We start from the raw sequence: 15,336 nt of genomic DNA, 5'->3' as shown, positions 1-15,336 counted from the left end.
TTGAAATGTCTTGTTCAAACAGCAACTTTCAGTATGAACATGCAACGGGAGTCAACCCAGTATTATCTTACCAGCAACCATAACCACAGTAACCAAAGTTATATCAAAGATGGCAACATCCATAAAACTGATGTCTTACCACTTTTGACATGAGTTGAGCCGTGAGTTCTCCATCGCTGTAAATTATGGAAACCACACATGAAACCTGCACCACACGGTAGATGTGCTTGTGGTGCACAGCACAGGTCACAATAGATACAACCGATGAAAAGTTTGGGGATGGTAAGATTTTTTAATGTGTCTGAAAGAACGCTCTCATATACAATAAAAACAGTAACATTGTGAAATATAACAATATTTCAAAGAATTGTAAAAAAATTTAAAATGTTTAAAATGTGTCTTATGGTCCTACGAAACAATGGATCAATCAGTATCCACTTTAGCCATGATCCTAACATGATTAAAGGCAGTTTAATGTCAGAATGATGTGTAATCAATCAGTCAGGGTGCATCTCAATCAGCTCCCTAGCGTCCTAGGTTGTGAATCAGTTTATCGTGTAGACAAAATCGTGTAGTCATGACAACGTTCTCATACATCATTACTGGTATTTATGAACAACAGCAGAACTGATATAATCATTTTTTATTGTTATTTAATGTACATTGTAATACTTTGCTTGTTACATATGCATGCAACATTTCAGTAGTAAATAAATTATAAAGGTTAGCTAGATTATGTTCATTACCTGTCTAGCAATGTATATTTAAGTTGAAATATAATCAAGTAATCAAGTAATGTTTTGTATTTCAAAAAACAGCTTGTGTCACTCTGTAGAGAGTTGGCTCACATGATTTAGGTTTCATGCTTCAGAACTTCTGTTAAGGGAACATCGATGCTCCCTGGTTTTCACAGTGCACTGTGGGACTTTTTAGGCAGCGAGCGTTTCAGTGCACTGGAAGGATTTTGCGATTGAGAAAAAGCTGTTAAAATGGCAGACTCCCTGATTAGTGCCCTGACAACTGAACTAGGGAGCTGTCTGAGATGCACCCTCAGTGTTAATAGGTCCGATAGGTCACGACCTTTGTGTGTCAGATTGCAGACTGATTACATGGTGATCTAAGAACACTTTCAACTAGGCAATAAAAAAGCAATTACTCCGTAAATAAGACAATCAAAAATATGTGTTCTGATAATTACACAACTAAGAGAATTACTTTATTAAATTAAAAATTATAGATACAATTCTTTCTTTCTTTCCTCTTTTTTTTAAAGGAGAGTTTGCATCACTTAAATACTAAATATCATTGATCCTTGTAAAAGAACACAGACAGAAAAAGGCTACAGATTAACTTTTTCTTGTCAAGCAACAGATCTGATATACAACTTGTGGAAACTGCCCAGAAATACTTGAACATTGAAAAGGGTATTGAGAACTCCTCTCATATGACTTAAACAATATATCCATAAATATTCATATGGCTGTAAAAGTACATAAAAATGTGAAAGTAAAATAAAGATATACAAAAGATGGTTCAAACACACAAAAATGTTGTGAATTTTAAATTTCCTTAGGTTCACTATTGGCAATATTCATGCCCAATTTCCATTTTAATAATGCACCACATAATCATAAATTCAACAATTATCTGCATTAAAAAAAAACAAAAAAACTAGTTCAATAGATTACATCGAGTACATTACATCAAATGGTGAACCACCAATCACAGGCCACTCAAACTCATTCAGCTAAAAAGCTCCCCAATAATCAATTGTCTGTCTACAGCCCCAGCAGTCAGCTCACAACCAAACCTTTAGTCTCTGCCTTGATCATGTGTTTTCCCCCAGTAAAGCTGCTCAGTCAAGTAACTTTTGGCAGTTTGACTATTATGTGCACTCAACTACACAGATTTATTTACAATAAATTCAGATTAACTTCAACACAAAGTTCTTACTAAAAACATTCAACTTTAAGTTAAAAATAAATCAAGTGTAGTATTAGTTCTGGCAGGTCACGTCAGTCAAGCTCGCATTAGCTGACTCTCATCTGATCCACATCTACCTATAGGAATACGACGCCTATCACAGTATTCATATATAAGGTCCATCAGTAATATCAGCATCTATCACATTGCTCAGGAGCTAATTACCCTCCTCCATCCCTAGCACCTCCTCTCGTCCAGTCAGGATTTGGCCTTCTGATTCCGCTTTGAATTTCTTGATGTTATACATTAAATTATTGAACATTAATGATATCTGCAAAACATTTATGTTGTTTCTGTTCTGTTTACACTAGGGGGGTTATCACTGTTCTCCCTGCTTTTATTCATGGCAGGCTGCATGGCTGCGCAGGGAGTTCTTGCCGAGAACAGAACCAACTTTAACGAAAATGGTCCTGACAGAAGTTGCTTCCAGTCTCTTGTTAACATTCCATTACATTTGCATTCAGCTAATTGTATCTGAAAGCAAATTCTTCAACAAAACAAAATGGTAATATTCATTGAGTGATCATAATATCGGTAAATATTGACTGTTAAATGAACAAAACAATACAGTGTGATATTTACCTAAAGAATGGAAAAAAAAAAAAAAAGTATAGGAGTGGCAATAGATTATGGAATTTGTTCACTTTTGAGCTCCTTTACCATTTGACGAAGACAAGCCCAGCTAGTACACCATAGCCTAGTGCAAGAAACAGCACTTTCAGTAGTCTGTCGTGTTTATCCGCCAGCTCTTGTGAGAGGATCTCAAAGAATGTAATGAAGAGGAATGTGCCGGCTGCCAGGCCCTGGAGCACTACAGATATAATACTTTCTGTCCAGTGCTGGACCGTCTCGATACCCATGCCAATCCCAATGCCCAGAGGAATCATTAGGCTTACTGTTAAACCCAGTTTAATGGCATCTCGTAAGGGGACTCCTGCCTTGGCTACATTAACCCCCAGTGCCACAGATGCTAGTGTCTCGTGGATGGCCACTCCAATGAAGAGACTTCCAAGTTTAGCCCCATCGTCCTGAAGACCCAAAGCAAGACCCTCAAAGATAGAGTGAGCAGACAGTGCTAGCACCAGGCTAGCTAATCTCAATAGCCCAGCACGCTTCAGCTCAGAAGGGTTGAAGTGTCCGTGGTGATAAGAATGGTGCTGCTGGGCTCTGGCCGCACCCCGAGCGGGAGCAATGAATGGAGCATCATACTCTGAGTCGCTCCCCACTTCCAAGCCACCAGCATTAAATGTCTCAAGGTCGATAAACGAGGGCTTATCCTTCCGAAAAGTAAGCACAGCCTGTTCCACAAATATGGTGAGGAGAAATCCAAGCATCATCACGGTCTCTGCCAATGGGTACTGACTGGTGATCTTTACCTCTTTCAAAATGTCCTCAATCTAAAAGAAAAAAGGCAAGGTAACATGCAAAAACAGTAATTTGATTTCATTAAATCCCAGTGAACTTCCTGATGACAATTCTTTTTGTATAACTTACATTGTTTACATAACAGATAAATGCAATCCTTAAGGGTCTTGAAGAGATAGTTTACCCAAAAAAATTAAATTCTGACATCATTTACTCACCCTCATCTTGTTTCAAACCCATATGATTTCATTTCTTCTGTGGAACATGAAAGGAAATTTTAAGAACTTTAAGAACTAAAATCATGTTTGATAACATACGTACCTTTTCTCTAATTGCTGGTAGAAGGGCATTGAAGCAGGTGGCCAGAAATACACCTCCTCCAAAAGAGTTGCTTAAAGCAACTACTCTTCTGTACCTTGTGACTTTATCATAGTCCATCTGCATCACCCTCACAGGAATAAGGATGCCCCCCAACATGAGGACAAACACCCCCAGCAGGCAGAGGATTTTAGCCACAGCTATCTCCATGCTGAGGAGATGGGCTGCGATCTCACTTCAGCAAACTATCTGGGCCTGAATTAAACACTGAGAAACCCAAATCCACTCTTCTTTCTAGGAAGCTAGAGGTCAGGTTATGGACAACATCCCTAAAATAAATTTTACGAACGTCAGTCCAGTTTCATCAAATATCGTAATATATGGGAAACATAATAATATAAGCAATTTCAAACCATTATTAGTGGGACAACCGTTATCAGGCATGTACAGTAGATTAATTCACACCTGACAACAAATTTGTTTATAAGGTGACTGACGAGGTCAGTGTTCACATTAGCATGCTAACTCTAATGAGCTGCTAGCTATCGATAGAAAAACAAGCCCTTTATATGGTGCATGTACTGAGAAAACATTAACGACAAAATACCACATTACGTTAAGATGTTCAAGTCTGTTGCGTTTTAAGAATTTCTATTAATAAACGTCGTTTACGGCAGTTCCTTAGTTCAAATGCTCAGTGCTAACGTTAGTTTAACACTACAAGCACATTACAATTATATATTCCGTATTACTGGATTAAAAGGGCCGTCATCGAACAGTTCAATTAAAGCAAAAATAATACTTAATATACGTATGCATGAAGTGAAACGTTTTACCCGTGTTTGTTCCGGTACTTCCTGCTACTGAAGCGCCTGTTCAGAAGCAGCGTCTCAAAACCCAGCGAACTGCCTAACTTAGCTAGGACGCGTTGCAAGCTGCAAGGCAACGTAAGTGCGTTCGAAACGCCATCCTTTTTAAATACGAATATGAATTGCTAATATTTTGCTGACGCTAAGGGTGCAAAGAATGCTTGCTTCCAAACGTTACTACAAAGCCACAAAATGCTGTCTACATAAGCAGCTCGATAATCTACATTTAGATAGTGATCTTACAAATGACAAGTTCTTCTAAATTATAGGCCTACACATATCTCAATTTCCTTTGATTAAAAAAAAAAAAAAAAAAAAAATACCAGGACAAATGAGTCATTTTTGTTAAATAACGTAATTGTAATTTTGACAAATCTCATTGGTTGCAAAAATGACTAGCAGTTATGAAACATGAAGCTTCAGCTACAAAAACACAAGTCTTATTTGAAATTTGACATTTAATTGTCAATGTTGAGATTGCACGTTCCTTGCTAACCCCTTTCAGTTCAGACAGAGACTTGTCATTGAACAGATGAATCACTGAAGTGTTAAAACAGCAAACTGCATATTGTCCAAGTAGCAGCAATTCATTACAACCACAAAATGAATTATTACTTGGGAATATAGTGTTACCCCAGTGTGATATTTCATTTGATCAGACATTTCTTTGAGTCCAGTGCCCAAATACGATGTGCACATTGTGCACTGATGACTGCTACCAACAGGTAGGGCAATGTGGGGCAGTGGGAACACATGCAGTTTTTATAGATGAATAAACTTGGTCTTGTCCCTGGAGTTGTAGGAACAAGGTATATCTTAAAAAAAAAGAAAAAGAAAAAGAAGTAGCCCATCTTCCACAGGTCCACCAGGTCAAGAGTTAAACTGCGCAAAATGAGAGGAGAAGTGATGTTAATTTCTGAACAGATATACTGTATATAATAAGCTGTTGTTTGAATATTTGTATAGCTTAACCACATAAACGTTTTAAATATAAATAAAACATCATATGGAAGTCTAAAACATTAAAAGCTTTGTTACAATCTTTTAAATGTCAATTTGTTCACATGAATACTTTTGGGTGATGAGTGGTACCATGAGGAGTGTCAGGGTTCGTCATTGCCAGCACTACTGGGAGGTCGACTGCGCATCTGACTCCTTAGCTGCTCGATAAGCTCAGGGTTCTGCTGTTGCATTTGCTGTGCAAACTGCTGACCACTGTCACATGACAGGAAAACACTAGGTCAGCCCCACTGAATATAACCGTGAACTTTCAGTTAGGAAGTGGAACGTTAATTATGAAATAGAGCTGCATGATTCTGGATAAATTGAGAATTATGATTTTTGTTTAAAATAGAGATCACAATTCTTAATAGACAAGGAAACACAATAACATGTAATTTACTAGAAGAGAAGCCTCAAGATTTTTTTAAAAGGAGATTTACTCTATTCTGATCGCTAGTGTAGACATCCGTGTTTATATCCAAACTATAAACTTTTATTCCAGTATTTCTGTGATAACTTGAATTGTTGTAACACTGAAATACGGATACCTTGTGGTTGAAAAGACTGTTTGTGACGTCAATGCAGATATGAATGTTCCCTTGTGAAAGGTTTAATAGACATAGCCAAATCGCTGTAATTTAGGAATGAGATTGCGTGAGTGTTAACGATTATTCGTGTAGCTCTACTATGAAAATAGCAAGACAGTGGTGTTTAAACTTACGCCTGTATGAGGCTGGAGAGGTCACCACCACCTCCTGCTCCAGCTGTTGCTGTTGCTGTTGTTGCTGCTGCTGCTGCTGTTCCTGGTGAGGTTGCACCCCCCACAGGACCATAAGCCCCAGACATCATACCTGACATTCTACATGGGCAAAGAAAAAGCTGATATATTGCTGCTGATGACACAAATTAATGTCAATGCTAGGTTAGTACAACTATCCTGATATTATAAAGAAGAAAAAGGCCATTCTTGAAAAGAAAACCTTGTTAAATTGTTTAAAATATTCTTTTACTATTTCTTAGAAAAAGTTACACTCTTTAATATCTGAAAAATGTTTGCCCTCCAAATCAAAGTTGTGGTGTGACCAACAAAGTCACATGGACCACTGAAATACAGAAAAAAAAAAAAGAACAAACAAAATCAATATGCAGGAAATAAAAATATATTTAAAAACTCAAAATAATGATTAAGATACACAATCACATTTATTCAAGGAGTAAAGGCCAACGAAAATATCTATAACAATCAAGTTTTAATAATCGTTCTAATTCTATGAGAATAGGGAAGCCCATACCACAACTAACGATAATGAGAGACGATATAATTGGAATCACTTTCAGAACATTTTTTCCAGCTGAACAACAATAAGATAATTGAAAGCCAAATCAGAATCCACCCTACTTTAAAGAGCTCTAGCATTTAAAGGCTGCAGATGACATTAACTACACACTGCAGTTACACTTAGGTGTATAATAAATGCTGTGCTTTAAGTTTTGTCTACTCACAGTTGTTGCACTTGCGGGTTGTTCATTAAATTAGATGCCTAAAGAGAGTGAGAGTTAGTGATGAGCATAATTGAGCATTAATGATGAGCATTTCAGATATATTTCTACTCGCCATGTTCATGAAGCCAGGGTTACTCAGCAAACCAGCCAGGTCAACTCCACCCAAACCCCCTGCCTATCAATGACAAACACATGGACTTTAAGCTTCGCTATTTTACACAAATTGACAAAAACTGGCTGTTATCAGAGAGGCTCTGTGGACTCACTGGGCTGGACTGCGTTTCCTTCATCTTCTGTTCTGCTATTTGCAGGTTGACTTTATAGGTGTCATTGTCAGGGTCCAGCTCCAGGGCTTTTTTGTAGTAGCTCACAGCCTCTGAGTATTTGTTCAAACTTGCAAGAGCAAGCCTTGTTTTAGGCAAAAGAAATGAAGTAAATGCCACATATACATCGCTTAAAGGGATAGTTCACCCAAAAATTAAAATTATCCCATGATTTACTCACCCTCAAGCCAATCTTCTTTCCGACAAACACAATCGGAGATATATTTAAAAACATCCTTGCTCTTCCAAGCATTATAATAGCAGTGGGGTGGGGGGAAATTAAAAAAATAATCCATACGGCTCTAGGGGGTTAATAAAGGTATTTTGAAGCGAAGCAATGCGTTTTTGTTCTAAAAAAAAAAAAAAAAATCTGTATTTAAAACTATAAATTCAAATAACTAGCTTACGACAGACAACTGTATGCATATTGTGCAAGTCAACTTTTGCCAAATGAGTAAATCTCTGGCGCGATAAATGACGTAGGATGTAGGAGTAGCGTAAGCTTAGATGCCTCTCGCAGTTCAAACAAATAGGGTAGGGCAACAATGGATGAATGCTCTTATTTCACTACCATTGTAAAGCTTGGAAGAGCAAGGATATTTTTAAATACATCTCCGACTGTGTGAGTCTGAAAAAAGAGTGTCATATACACCTAGGATGGCTTGAGGGTGACTAAATCTTTTTTTTTTTCCTCTCTCTCCCTCTCATTTTTGGGTGAACTAACCCTTTAATATGAGATTTTTTTAAACCAGGGTATCTGTAGGGTTTTTAAATTGAAGACTTTAAGACCTTTTTTAAAACCTGCACAAATAAAATGAATACCATTCAGAACAAACCAATTCAATCACAAACTGCAAGTTTAAAATACACAAGACATGTTTTATTCAATATGAAGATGAAAATGGTTTATGCACCAATATATTAATACATCTGAATGAAAGGTTAAGCACTATTAGATTTCACTGATACAATAACAATACATTTATAGAAACAGATTGCATACTATTGTGCCAAGATTATTAAAAAATTACAGAATGTATTTAATATTGTTTTTGGTCTTTCCTTCCTGTGACAGTTCAGCTCAGAGAGAGAATTAAATGCATTGAATTGAACATTGAATTAAATGCCAGATACAGGTTTGTTTTGTAATCAAAATACCAATTATAACAATAAAATATAGCTGCAAGCAGCAATTACAGGGCCAAGCACAAAAATGGCACAAGAAGCCAGCCAAAATGGCTGGGAGCATCAGGCTAACTGCAACAGGGAGCAATTAAAGACCTATTAAGATCATTTTAGGCAAAAGAGCTGAAAAAGGATCAAAAATGAGGATTTACTGGTTCATCACTTTCGACCAATAGGTGGCGCTGTGTCCAAATTGTTGTGGTATGGTCAGAGTGAGGTGACAATGACACTTGCAAAGTTTGGTGTCAATATGTCAAAGCACTGAAGAGATACAGCTTCAAGAGTCGTTTTTGCATCATTCCTCAAATTCTTTGCTCTGGTATACGAAAATAGTTTGACATATCGACTTGAAATCCATAAATTTTTGTCGGCATGGTCTGAAGATGACACGGATCAATTTTGGTGAAAATCGGAGCAACGGTCTAGGAGGAGTTAGAAAAAGTAGGTTTTTAAAGAAAAACAATATGGCAGACAGGAAGTTTAGCTGACTATGGCAAATTTGATATCTGTGTTCTCGGCATGACCCAAGGAATCCATTAAGACCAGTTTCATTACAATGAGTTAAAATTGTCAAAAGTTATTAGCATTTTTGTAAATTGTTATAACTTTTGACCACAAGGTGGCGCTGGTATGTAACTTCTCAGGCTCCTTCAGAGCATTGTGCTGATGACCCATACAGAGTTTCGTAAAGATACGCTAATGCATTCGTAAAATTCAGCATTTTAGCACAAAATTCAAAATGGCCGACGGCCAAAACGGCCGATATGGAAAAATTGGACATCATTCGACTCGACATGATGCCCCGAATCTAACAAGACCAAACCATTTTTGGACAAAACCATCAGAAGTTATAAGCAAAAATGACCATTTTCATATCTCGGCACCAGTAGGTGGCGCTGCGCCGGAACACTGCATGATGTCATCACAAGCATGACCTGAGGCATGTACCAAGTTTGGTCTGAATACGATAAAGCGTTAAGGAGATACAGCCTTATGTCCATTTTCACAAGCACAATGCACAATTCGTTCGCTTGTTTTACAAAAATAGTTTGAGGAATTGATTTGAATTCCATAACTTTTTCTTGGCATGCTCTGAAGATGATCTGGTTAAATTTTCATGAAAATCGGAGTAACGGCCTAGGAGGAGTTCGAAAAAGTATGTTTTTCAGAAAATTCAAAATGGCGGAAAAATTGTCATGATGGTGCAGTCCATTCGTCTTGAGCCAAGGAATCAGGGGGGAAAAGAATTTTGTTTCTAGCCCTTACGGTTCAAAAGTTATTAACATAAACATAAGTGCAACTTTGGACAGCTGGTGGCGCTAGAGGGATTTAGTTAGAGACTCCAAATTTGCTATGGACAAAGGTCAGACTGTCCTCTAACTGTGTGCCAAATTTCACAACTTTCCCGGAAGCGGTTCTATGGGCTGCCATAGACTTCAAGAGTGGAAGAAGAAGCGTACGGAACGCCAACAATAACAATAGGTGCCTAAGCACCTTCGGTGCTTGGCCCCTAAATATATCTTCTACATAATGCAGGATATTTTAAATGCTAATTCAAAGAGACAAGAGAGATAAAATATGCACTTTGATTCACATATGATTTGAGCGATTTTGTCCAAATTTTCTGAAGAGAATCAATCGTTTGTTACGATGAACAGATTTAATTTAGGCTTTTACTAAACATTAATCAGCGAACATAAGCAGAAGCTCAACCGAACCTGAATAACGCACAAGAACAAACCTCTTCCGGAAGCTCAAACATGCTGCATAACCAATGAGGTTCATTCTAGTGTGTTACGCAGCACGATTGTGCTTCCAGAAGAGGTTTGTTCTTGTGCGTTATTCACATTCGGTTGAGCTTCTGCTTATGTTCGCTGATCACAAGATCATCTTCATCTTATGGGTGTGGAATGACATGAGGGTGAGTAATTAATGACAGAATTTTAATATTGGGGTGAATTGGGGTATCCCTTTAAATTTCTGAAAACTTTTTAAGGACCTGCAGGAACTCTAGAAATTGAAGTGCGAAGAAATTAATTTCTCTAGATGTGACCTTAACATAAAAAAATGCAAGTGACATCTATTGGCCTTAAATAATTTCTCAGAAAGTGTAAACACTGAGCTGTACATTTTAACAGGAAAAAAAAATTAAAATTACCCCATCCGTCCATATGCTTTACTGTAGTTTGGATCGATTCCAATGGCACGTTCACAGTCTTGAACAGCTCCAGCATAGTTCCCCAGTTTGCTGTAAGCTGCAGCTCTAAAAGTAATAATAATAAAAAAATAAATAAATAAAAAAAAATTTTATATATATATATATATATATATAGTCAAATATTAATTTAGCATCAATAATGAAAATACTACAGCATTAAAAAATTCTGATTTAATGAAATTGTGTAAGTACCTGTTGCAATAGTAGACAGCATTTTGAGGATTAAGCTGGATGGCTTTAGAATAGAACTCAACGGCTGCACTAAAGTTCTCTACCTTCATCTGATTGTTGCCTGAAGGAACATACATGCACACTTTCAGTGAGAGGACCATATGAAGCACCCTGAAATGTTAAAGGTGTGATGTTCTTACCATCTGTTTTAAGATGCTCTGCCTCTGCTAACTGCTCTTCTGAAGGTGAACCACTGAATGAACTGGTATTATCTTGTGTTGCATCAGCTTGCTGTGTATAACAATTAATGAGAGTGCATTCAGCACAATAAATATACATTTCAAAACAACATGGTTTAGATGACATCCAAGAACAGCTTTTACCTGTTTAGTTGCTGAGGCAAATAATTCTGGCAGAGACTGACTGACTGCTAAGCTCTGGTCCTCTACAGAGATGCCAAATGCTGTCTCCAGGCACTGGATGGCAACTAGATAAATGGACAAATTAGGACCTGTTAAATACAAACCAATAACATAACAGTGTCCACTGTCCAGAACTGATTCTAGCACTAAGGTTTTACCTTCTAAGCTTTCTTGAGCATCTGATGAGAGAACCCCAGAGGACAGCTGATCATGGAGAAACTGGATAATGGAAAATGCAAGACGCTTTGTGTCTGCCATTCTGTCTTGAGGCTTGAACCTCACCAAATAAATTTGTGAAGGAAACCTAAGAAACAAAGACAAATGTTATTAGTACCAAAAACAACATTATAGACAGAAAGTATGATAATTGTTTGCAAACCAGTTTGACAAGAATGATAGATCTTTAGTTGATTGTGATCCAAATTCTAATGTTGCAAAAGTATTTAAGTTTTCACTGTTTAAAAATGACATTTTGTAGGTTTAAACCTCTGACTAAACGTCTTCAGTTATCAACTCTTACGTTTGATTCAAATGATAAATAGTAGACAATTTAAGATGCTTCAGATATGTAACCATTGCTGCAAACGTGTTGAGTGCGAAACCTTGAATATATGTTAAAACAAAGTTATAAGACGGAATATTCTAGCACACACTAGCTATTAGCTCATGCTAACAGTTTTTATTGGTTTACAACGTGTGTGCTATTTCTGTTAGCATTAGCTTCAGTTCGCTCATGCGATTTAACATTAAAACAAAAGATGATTTAATGAGGATTGAAAGCGAGCAACCAAACATTCACAGTTTTACTATACTGTCGTTCAAAATGTTATTTGTTTGTGCATAATCTTAAATGCGTCTTTAATTCACACTCACCAGTTGTCTTTTCTCAAGGATCTCTAGCCAGACCCAGTTGTGCGACGATGCATGTGTGAGTGCGCAAGGCTTCCGTAACTCTCGTGACGTCGCACGTTGAGTTTAAGGTGCGTTCACGCGGCCTCGTAATTCTTGTAGTTACGAGAGTCTAGCTTGTAAAAAGCATTCACGTCCTCGTAGAGCTCGTAATTACAGCTTGTAAGCTGGGAGTTTTCTGAAAGCTCCCACATGTACCACGTGGCCGCTGTACCACCTGACCGCTGTAGATTCATTTAGGCGTTGATAGTGGTGCCATGGAAACGCTTAATTCCCAGTCCGAGGACGTGAACAGCTCCGAATATAACGTCACGTGTTGTCATTTCAAGAATCCGGTAAATACGAGGTGACGTGAACGCAGCATAACTCTCAACCCTCAACCCGTGTAAACTATGTATTTACCATATTTCCCTATTGCAAACAGACTGACGTGGAAAAATTCTGAAAACATCATGCGATAAGCTGACTGAAACTGCGGTGAGCTGCTCAGAGCTCCAATCTGTCACACAAAGGACGATAACTACAACGATAAATATAAATAATATATTTCTAAAAATCATTCTAAATATAAAAGACGAGTCTTATGTAATGATAAGGACACGGAGGAACTATATCGTTGGAATTATTTTTAGAACGATTTTCCAGCTTATAACGGTAAAACATTGACAGCAAAGAGTTTGAGCATTTTTTAAAGCGACTGTAGCACCTGCTTGTTAAAAAAATAAATAAAAAAAACGTATTGTGTTTTTATGTACACACTTCTATGGTTTTATGCAGAGTGAGTGATAATATTATGCCATAATTGTATCTAGAAGAGTACTTTTGGTTTAGAAGAATCTCCTTTGGCTATTATTATTATAAACAGCACTGACCCAAAACACAGAATATGTATCAGTTCATAAAGGTAACGCTAGAGGGCAGCACAGTTTTATGTTTCGTCAGTGAATGGGCATTATTTGCTGGATGGTCCCAATAATGCACCGCTACTCAGGCGGACAGGACACCCGTCAGACACGGGGTGGCGCTATAACAAGACAATTCGCATTTTGGATCATAACTTTGAAGTCCTTATGCAAGGTGTGTGTGTTTGTGTGTGTGTGTGTGTGTGTGTGCGCGTTTATATTACATTGCGGGGAACAAATGTCCCCACGATGTAATATAAACCTGAGTTTATATACCAGCCACCGGTCCCCACAATGTAAATGAATTAATAAAAATACTAAATGATGTTTTTGTGAGAAAATAAAGGGTGCACAGTTTCCTGTGATGGTTAGGTTTAGGGTTAGGGGTAGGGTAGGGGGATAGAAAGTACGGTTTGTACAGTATAAAATGCATTGCGACCTATGGAAAGTCCCCACAGTTCACAAAAACAAACGTATGTTTGTGTGTGTGTGTGTGTGTGTGTGTGTGTGTGTGTGTGTGTGTGTGTGTGTGTGTGTGTGTTTGTGTGTGTGTGTGTGTGCCCAGCTAACACAGTTACGTTGTGACAACGTAACTGGACCGGACCATATTTGTTGTAGCGACGTACCAAATAACGTTCTAGTATGAGGTGTCCTTTTGCTATTTACGATGCTAACTAAGCAATCAGTCGTGTGGATCGTCGCGTACCTTGCCATGAGCAGAAGCCGTGACCAATGACGTGTGATAAGAAGCGTGAGAAGATACGTGACGTCTGCGCCGTGACGTCTGAAGTAACTTTTGCCAGTTGTTATTTTGTAAATTGTCTGAAGTTCTGTAAATTAGTGTTTTTGCTTTGTTTTGAGCAAAAAAAAAAAAAAAAAAAAAAAAAAAACACATTTAAGCACCTCAAAATCGCTGAATATTTCTTCATTCCTAATTTTGTTTAAATATGTTGACAAAAACATGACCTACACTATTAGCCAATCAACTGACATTAACAGATGTGCTATTGCTTAACTTGAAAATGCCTGGGCTTAATGTCCTAAAATGACAACCAGAGACAACTAATCAACACATTTCTCCTGTCATAAACACTGATATACTGATATAATGACAGCATTATCCAAGTAAAACATATTGTTTCAGAGTTTTGTCCCCCATAGAAATCCTTTATAAAAAAAAAAAAAAGATGCATGATGCATTAAAGACTAAAATAAATTAAAAGATTAATTCAGAGTGCAAGCTATGGCCTATTATCAAACGCTTTAATCATGTATTTTAATAGAAATTATAATATTGTAAGCTGTAGCCTATATACCAGAAAAAAAGTGTCATATTAGTTAAGACAGCATATTAGGATAAATAAAAATAATTATTCTTGGGATAAGCATTTCTCATATGTCAATGTACAGTAAAACTATATTGTCAGAACATGGTTAAAGAAATTTAATGGTTATAGCTCCCAGATAGAAAACTTCAGGCAATGATGTGGCACTGCAGGCCTTCTTATGGCCCGGACAAAATGTATGTGAGCCTTAAGTGGCCCACAATGTAACATGGCAAATATGGCCCAAATATTTCAAATCACATGTGGGCCTTTTTAGGCAAAGATGTGGCACTTACGGCAATGTGTAATCTGAATGTGAGCCTGAAGTGGCCCATGTGATAAATAATGAATATGGCCCAAATATCACAAACCAAATGTGGGCCATCTTTGGCAAAAATGTGGCACAATCAACAATGGCTAATCCGGCTTTAAAACAAATGTGGCCCACATATGCTGCAGCAAAACTGGCCCAGTTATCTTAAAACATATCTGGGCCAGTTTTGGCAAACTTTTGGGACAGTAATCACCGGCAAATCTGAATGTGAACCTAAAGTGGCCCACAACTGGCATAAAACGGATGGCCCGGATAGATTATTCAAATTTTGGACCACATTTGGCAAATGTACAGCACAGTCAGCACTGGCTAACCAGAGTGTAAGCCTAAACTGGCCCACATATAATGCAGCAAATGTGGCCCAGTTATCTTAAAACACAACTGGGCCAGTTTTGGCAAACATGACGGAGTGTAATCACTGGCGATTCTGAATGTGAACCTAAAGTGGCCCACACATGGTAAAACAAAAATGGCCCAGATGCATTATTCCAACTTTGGACCACATTT

At 37.6% G+C, this 15,336-nt stretch overlaps 2 protein-coding genes across 4 annotated transcripts; both read right to left on the bottom strand.

Annotated features, from left to right (window-relative positions):
• Nucleotides 1-279: 279 nt before the first annotated feature.
• On the bottom strand, nucleotides 280-4,789 carry LOC137021683 (zinc transporter ZIP3-like). 2 transcript variants are annotated; one of them, XM_067388484.1, is made up of 3 exons: nucleotides 4,503-4,789; nucleotides 3,670-3,995; nucleotides 280-3,380 (listed from the first exon to the last, which is right to left on the bottom strand). In XM_067388484.1, the coding sequence occupies exons 2-3, from the start codon at nucleotides 3,874-3,876 to the stop codon at nucleotides 2,640-2,642; spliced, it is 948 nt and encodes a 315-aa protein (XP_067244585.1). In that variant the 5' UTR covers nucleotides 3,877-3,995; nucleotides 4,503-4,789; the 3' UTR covers nucleotides 280-2,639. The 2 variants fall into 2 exon arrangements, with proteins under 2 accessions (XP_067244585.1, XP_067244583.1); XM_067388482.1 differs by having other exon boundaries at nucleotides 3,670-4,789.
• A 210-nt stretch (nucleotides 4,790-4,999) lies between these two features.
• sgta (small glutamine rich tetratricopeptide repeat co-chaperone alpha) lies at nucleotides 5,000-12,500 on the bottom strand. 2 transcript variants are annotated; one of them, XM_067388481.1, is made up of 12 exons: nucleotides 12,233-12,500; nucleotides 11,518-11,663; nucleotides 11,321-11,424; nucleotides 11,138-11,228; nucleotides 10,959-11,058; nucleotides 10,707-10,811; nucleotides 7,307-7,448; nucleotides 7,153-7,215; nucleotides 7,041-7,078; nucleotides 6,259-6,396; nucleotides 5,608-5,750; nucleotides 5,000-5,417 (listed from the first exon to the last, which is right to left on the bottom strand). In XM_067388481.1, the coding sequence occupies exons 2-11, from the start codon at nucleotides 11,615-11,617 to the stop codon at nucleotides 5,639-5,641; spliced, it is 993 nt and encodes a 330-aa protein (XP_067244582.1). In that variant the 5' UTR covers nucleotides 11,618-11,663; nucleotides 12,233-12,500; the 3' UTR covers nucleotides 5,000-5,417; nucleotides 5,608-5,638. The 2 variants fall into 2 exon arrangements, with proteins under 2 accessions (XP_067244582.1, XP_067244581.1); XM_067388480.1 differs by having other exon boundaries at nucleotides 5,003-5,417; nucleotides 5,628-5,750; nucleotides 12,233-12,498.
• Nucleotides 12,501-15,336: the final 2,836 nt, after the last annotated feature.

The sequence above is a fragment of the Chanodichthys erythropterus genome, chromosome 6 (genome assembly GCF_024489055.1).
Source record: "Chanodichthys erythropterus isolate Z2021 chromosome 6, ASM2448905v1, whole genome shotgun sequence".
Classification (NCBI taxonomy): Eukaryota; Metazoa; Chordata; class Actinopteri; order Cypriniformes; family Xenocyprididae; genus Chanodichthys; species Chanodichthys erythropterus.
Note: the sequence above shows the minus strand (reverse complement) of the source record. Positions and strands in the feature narration are given on the sequence as shown.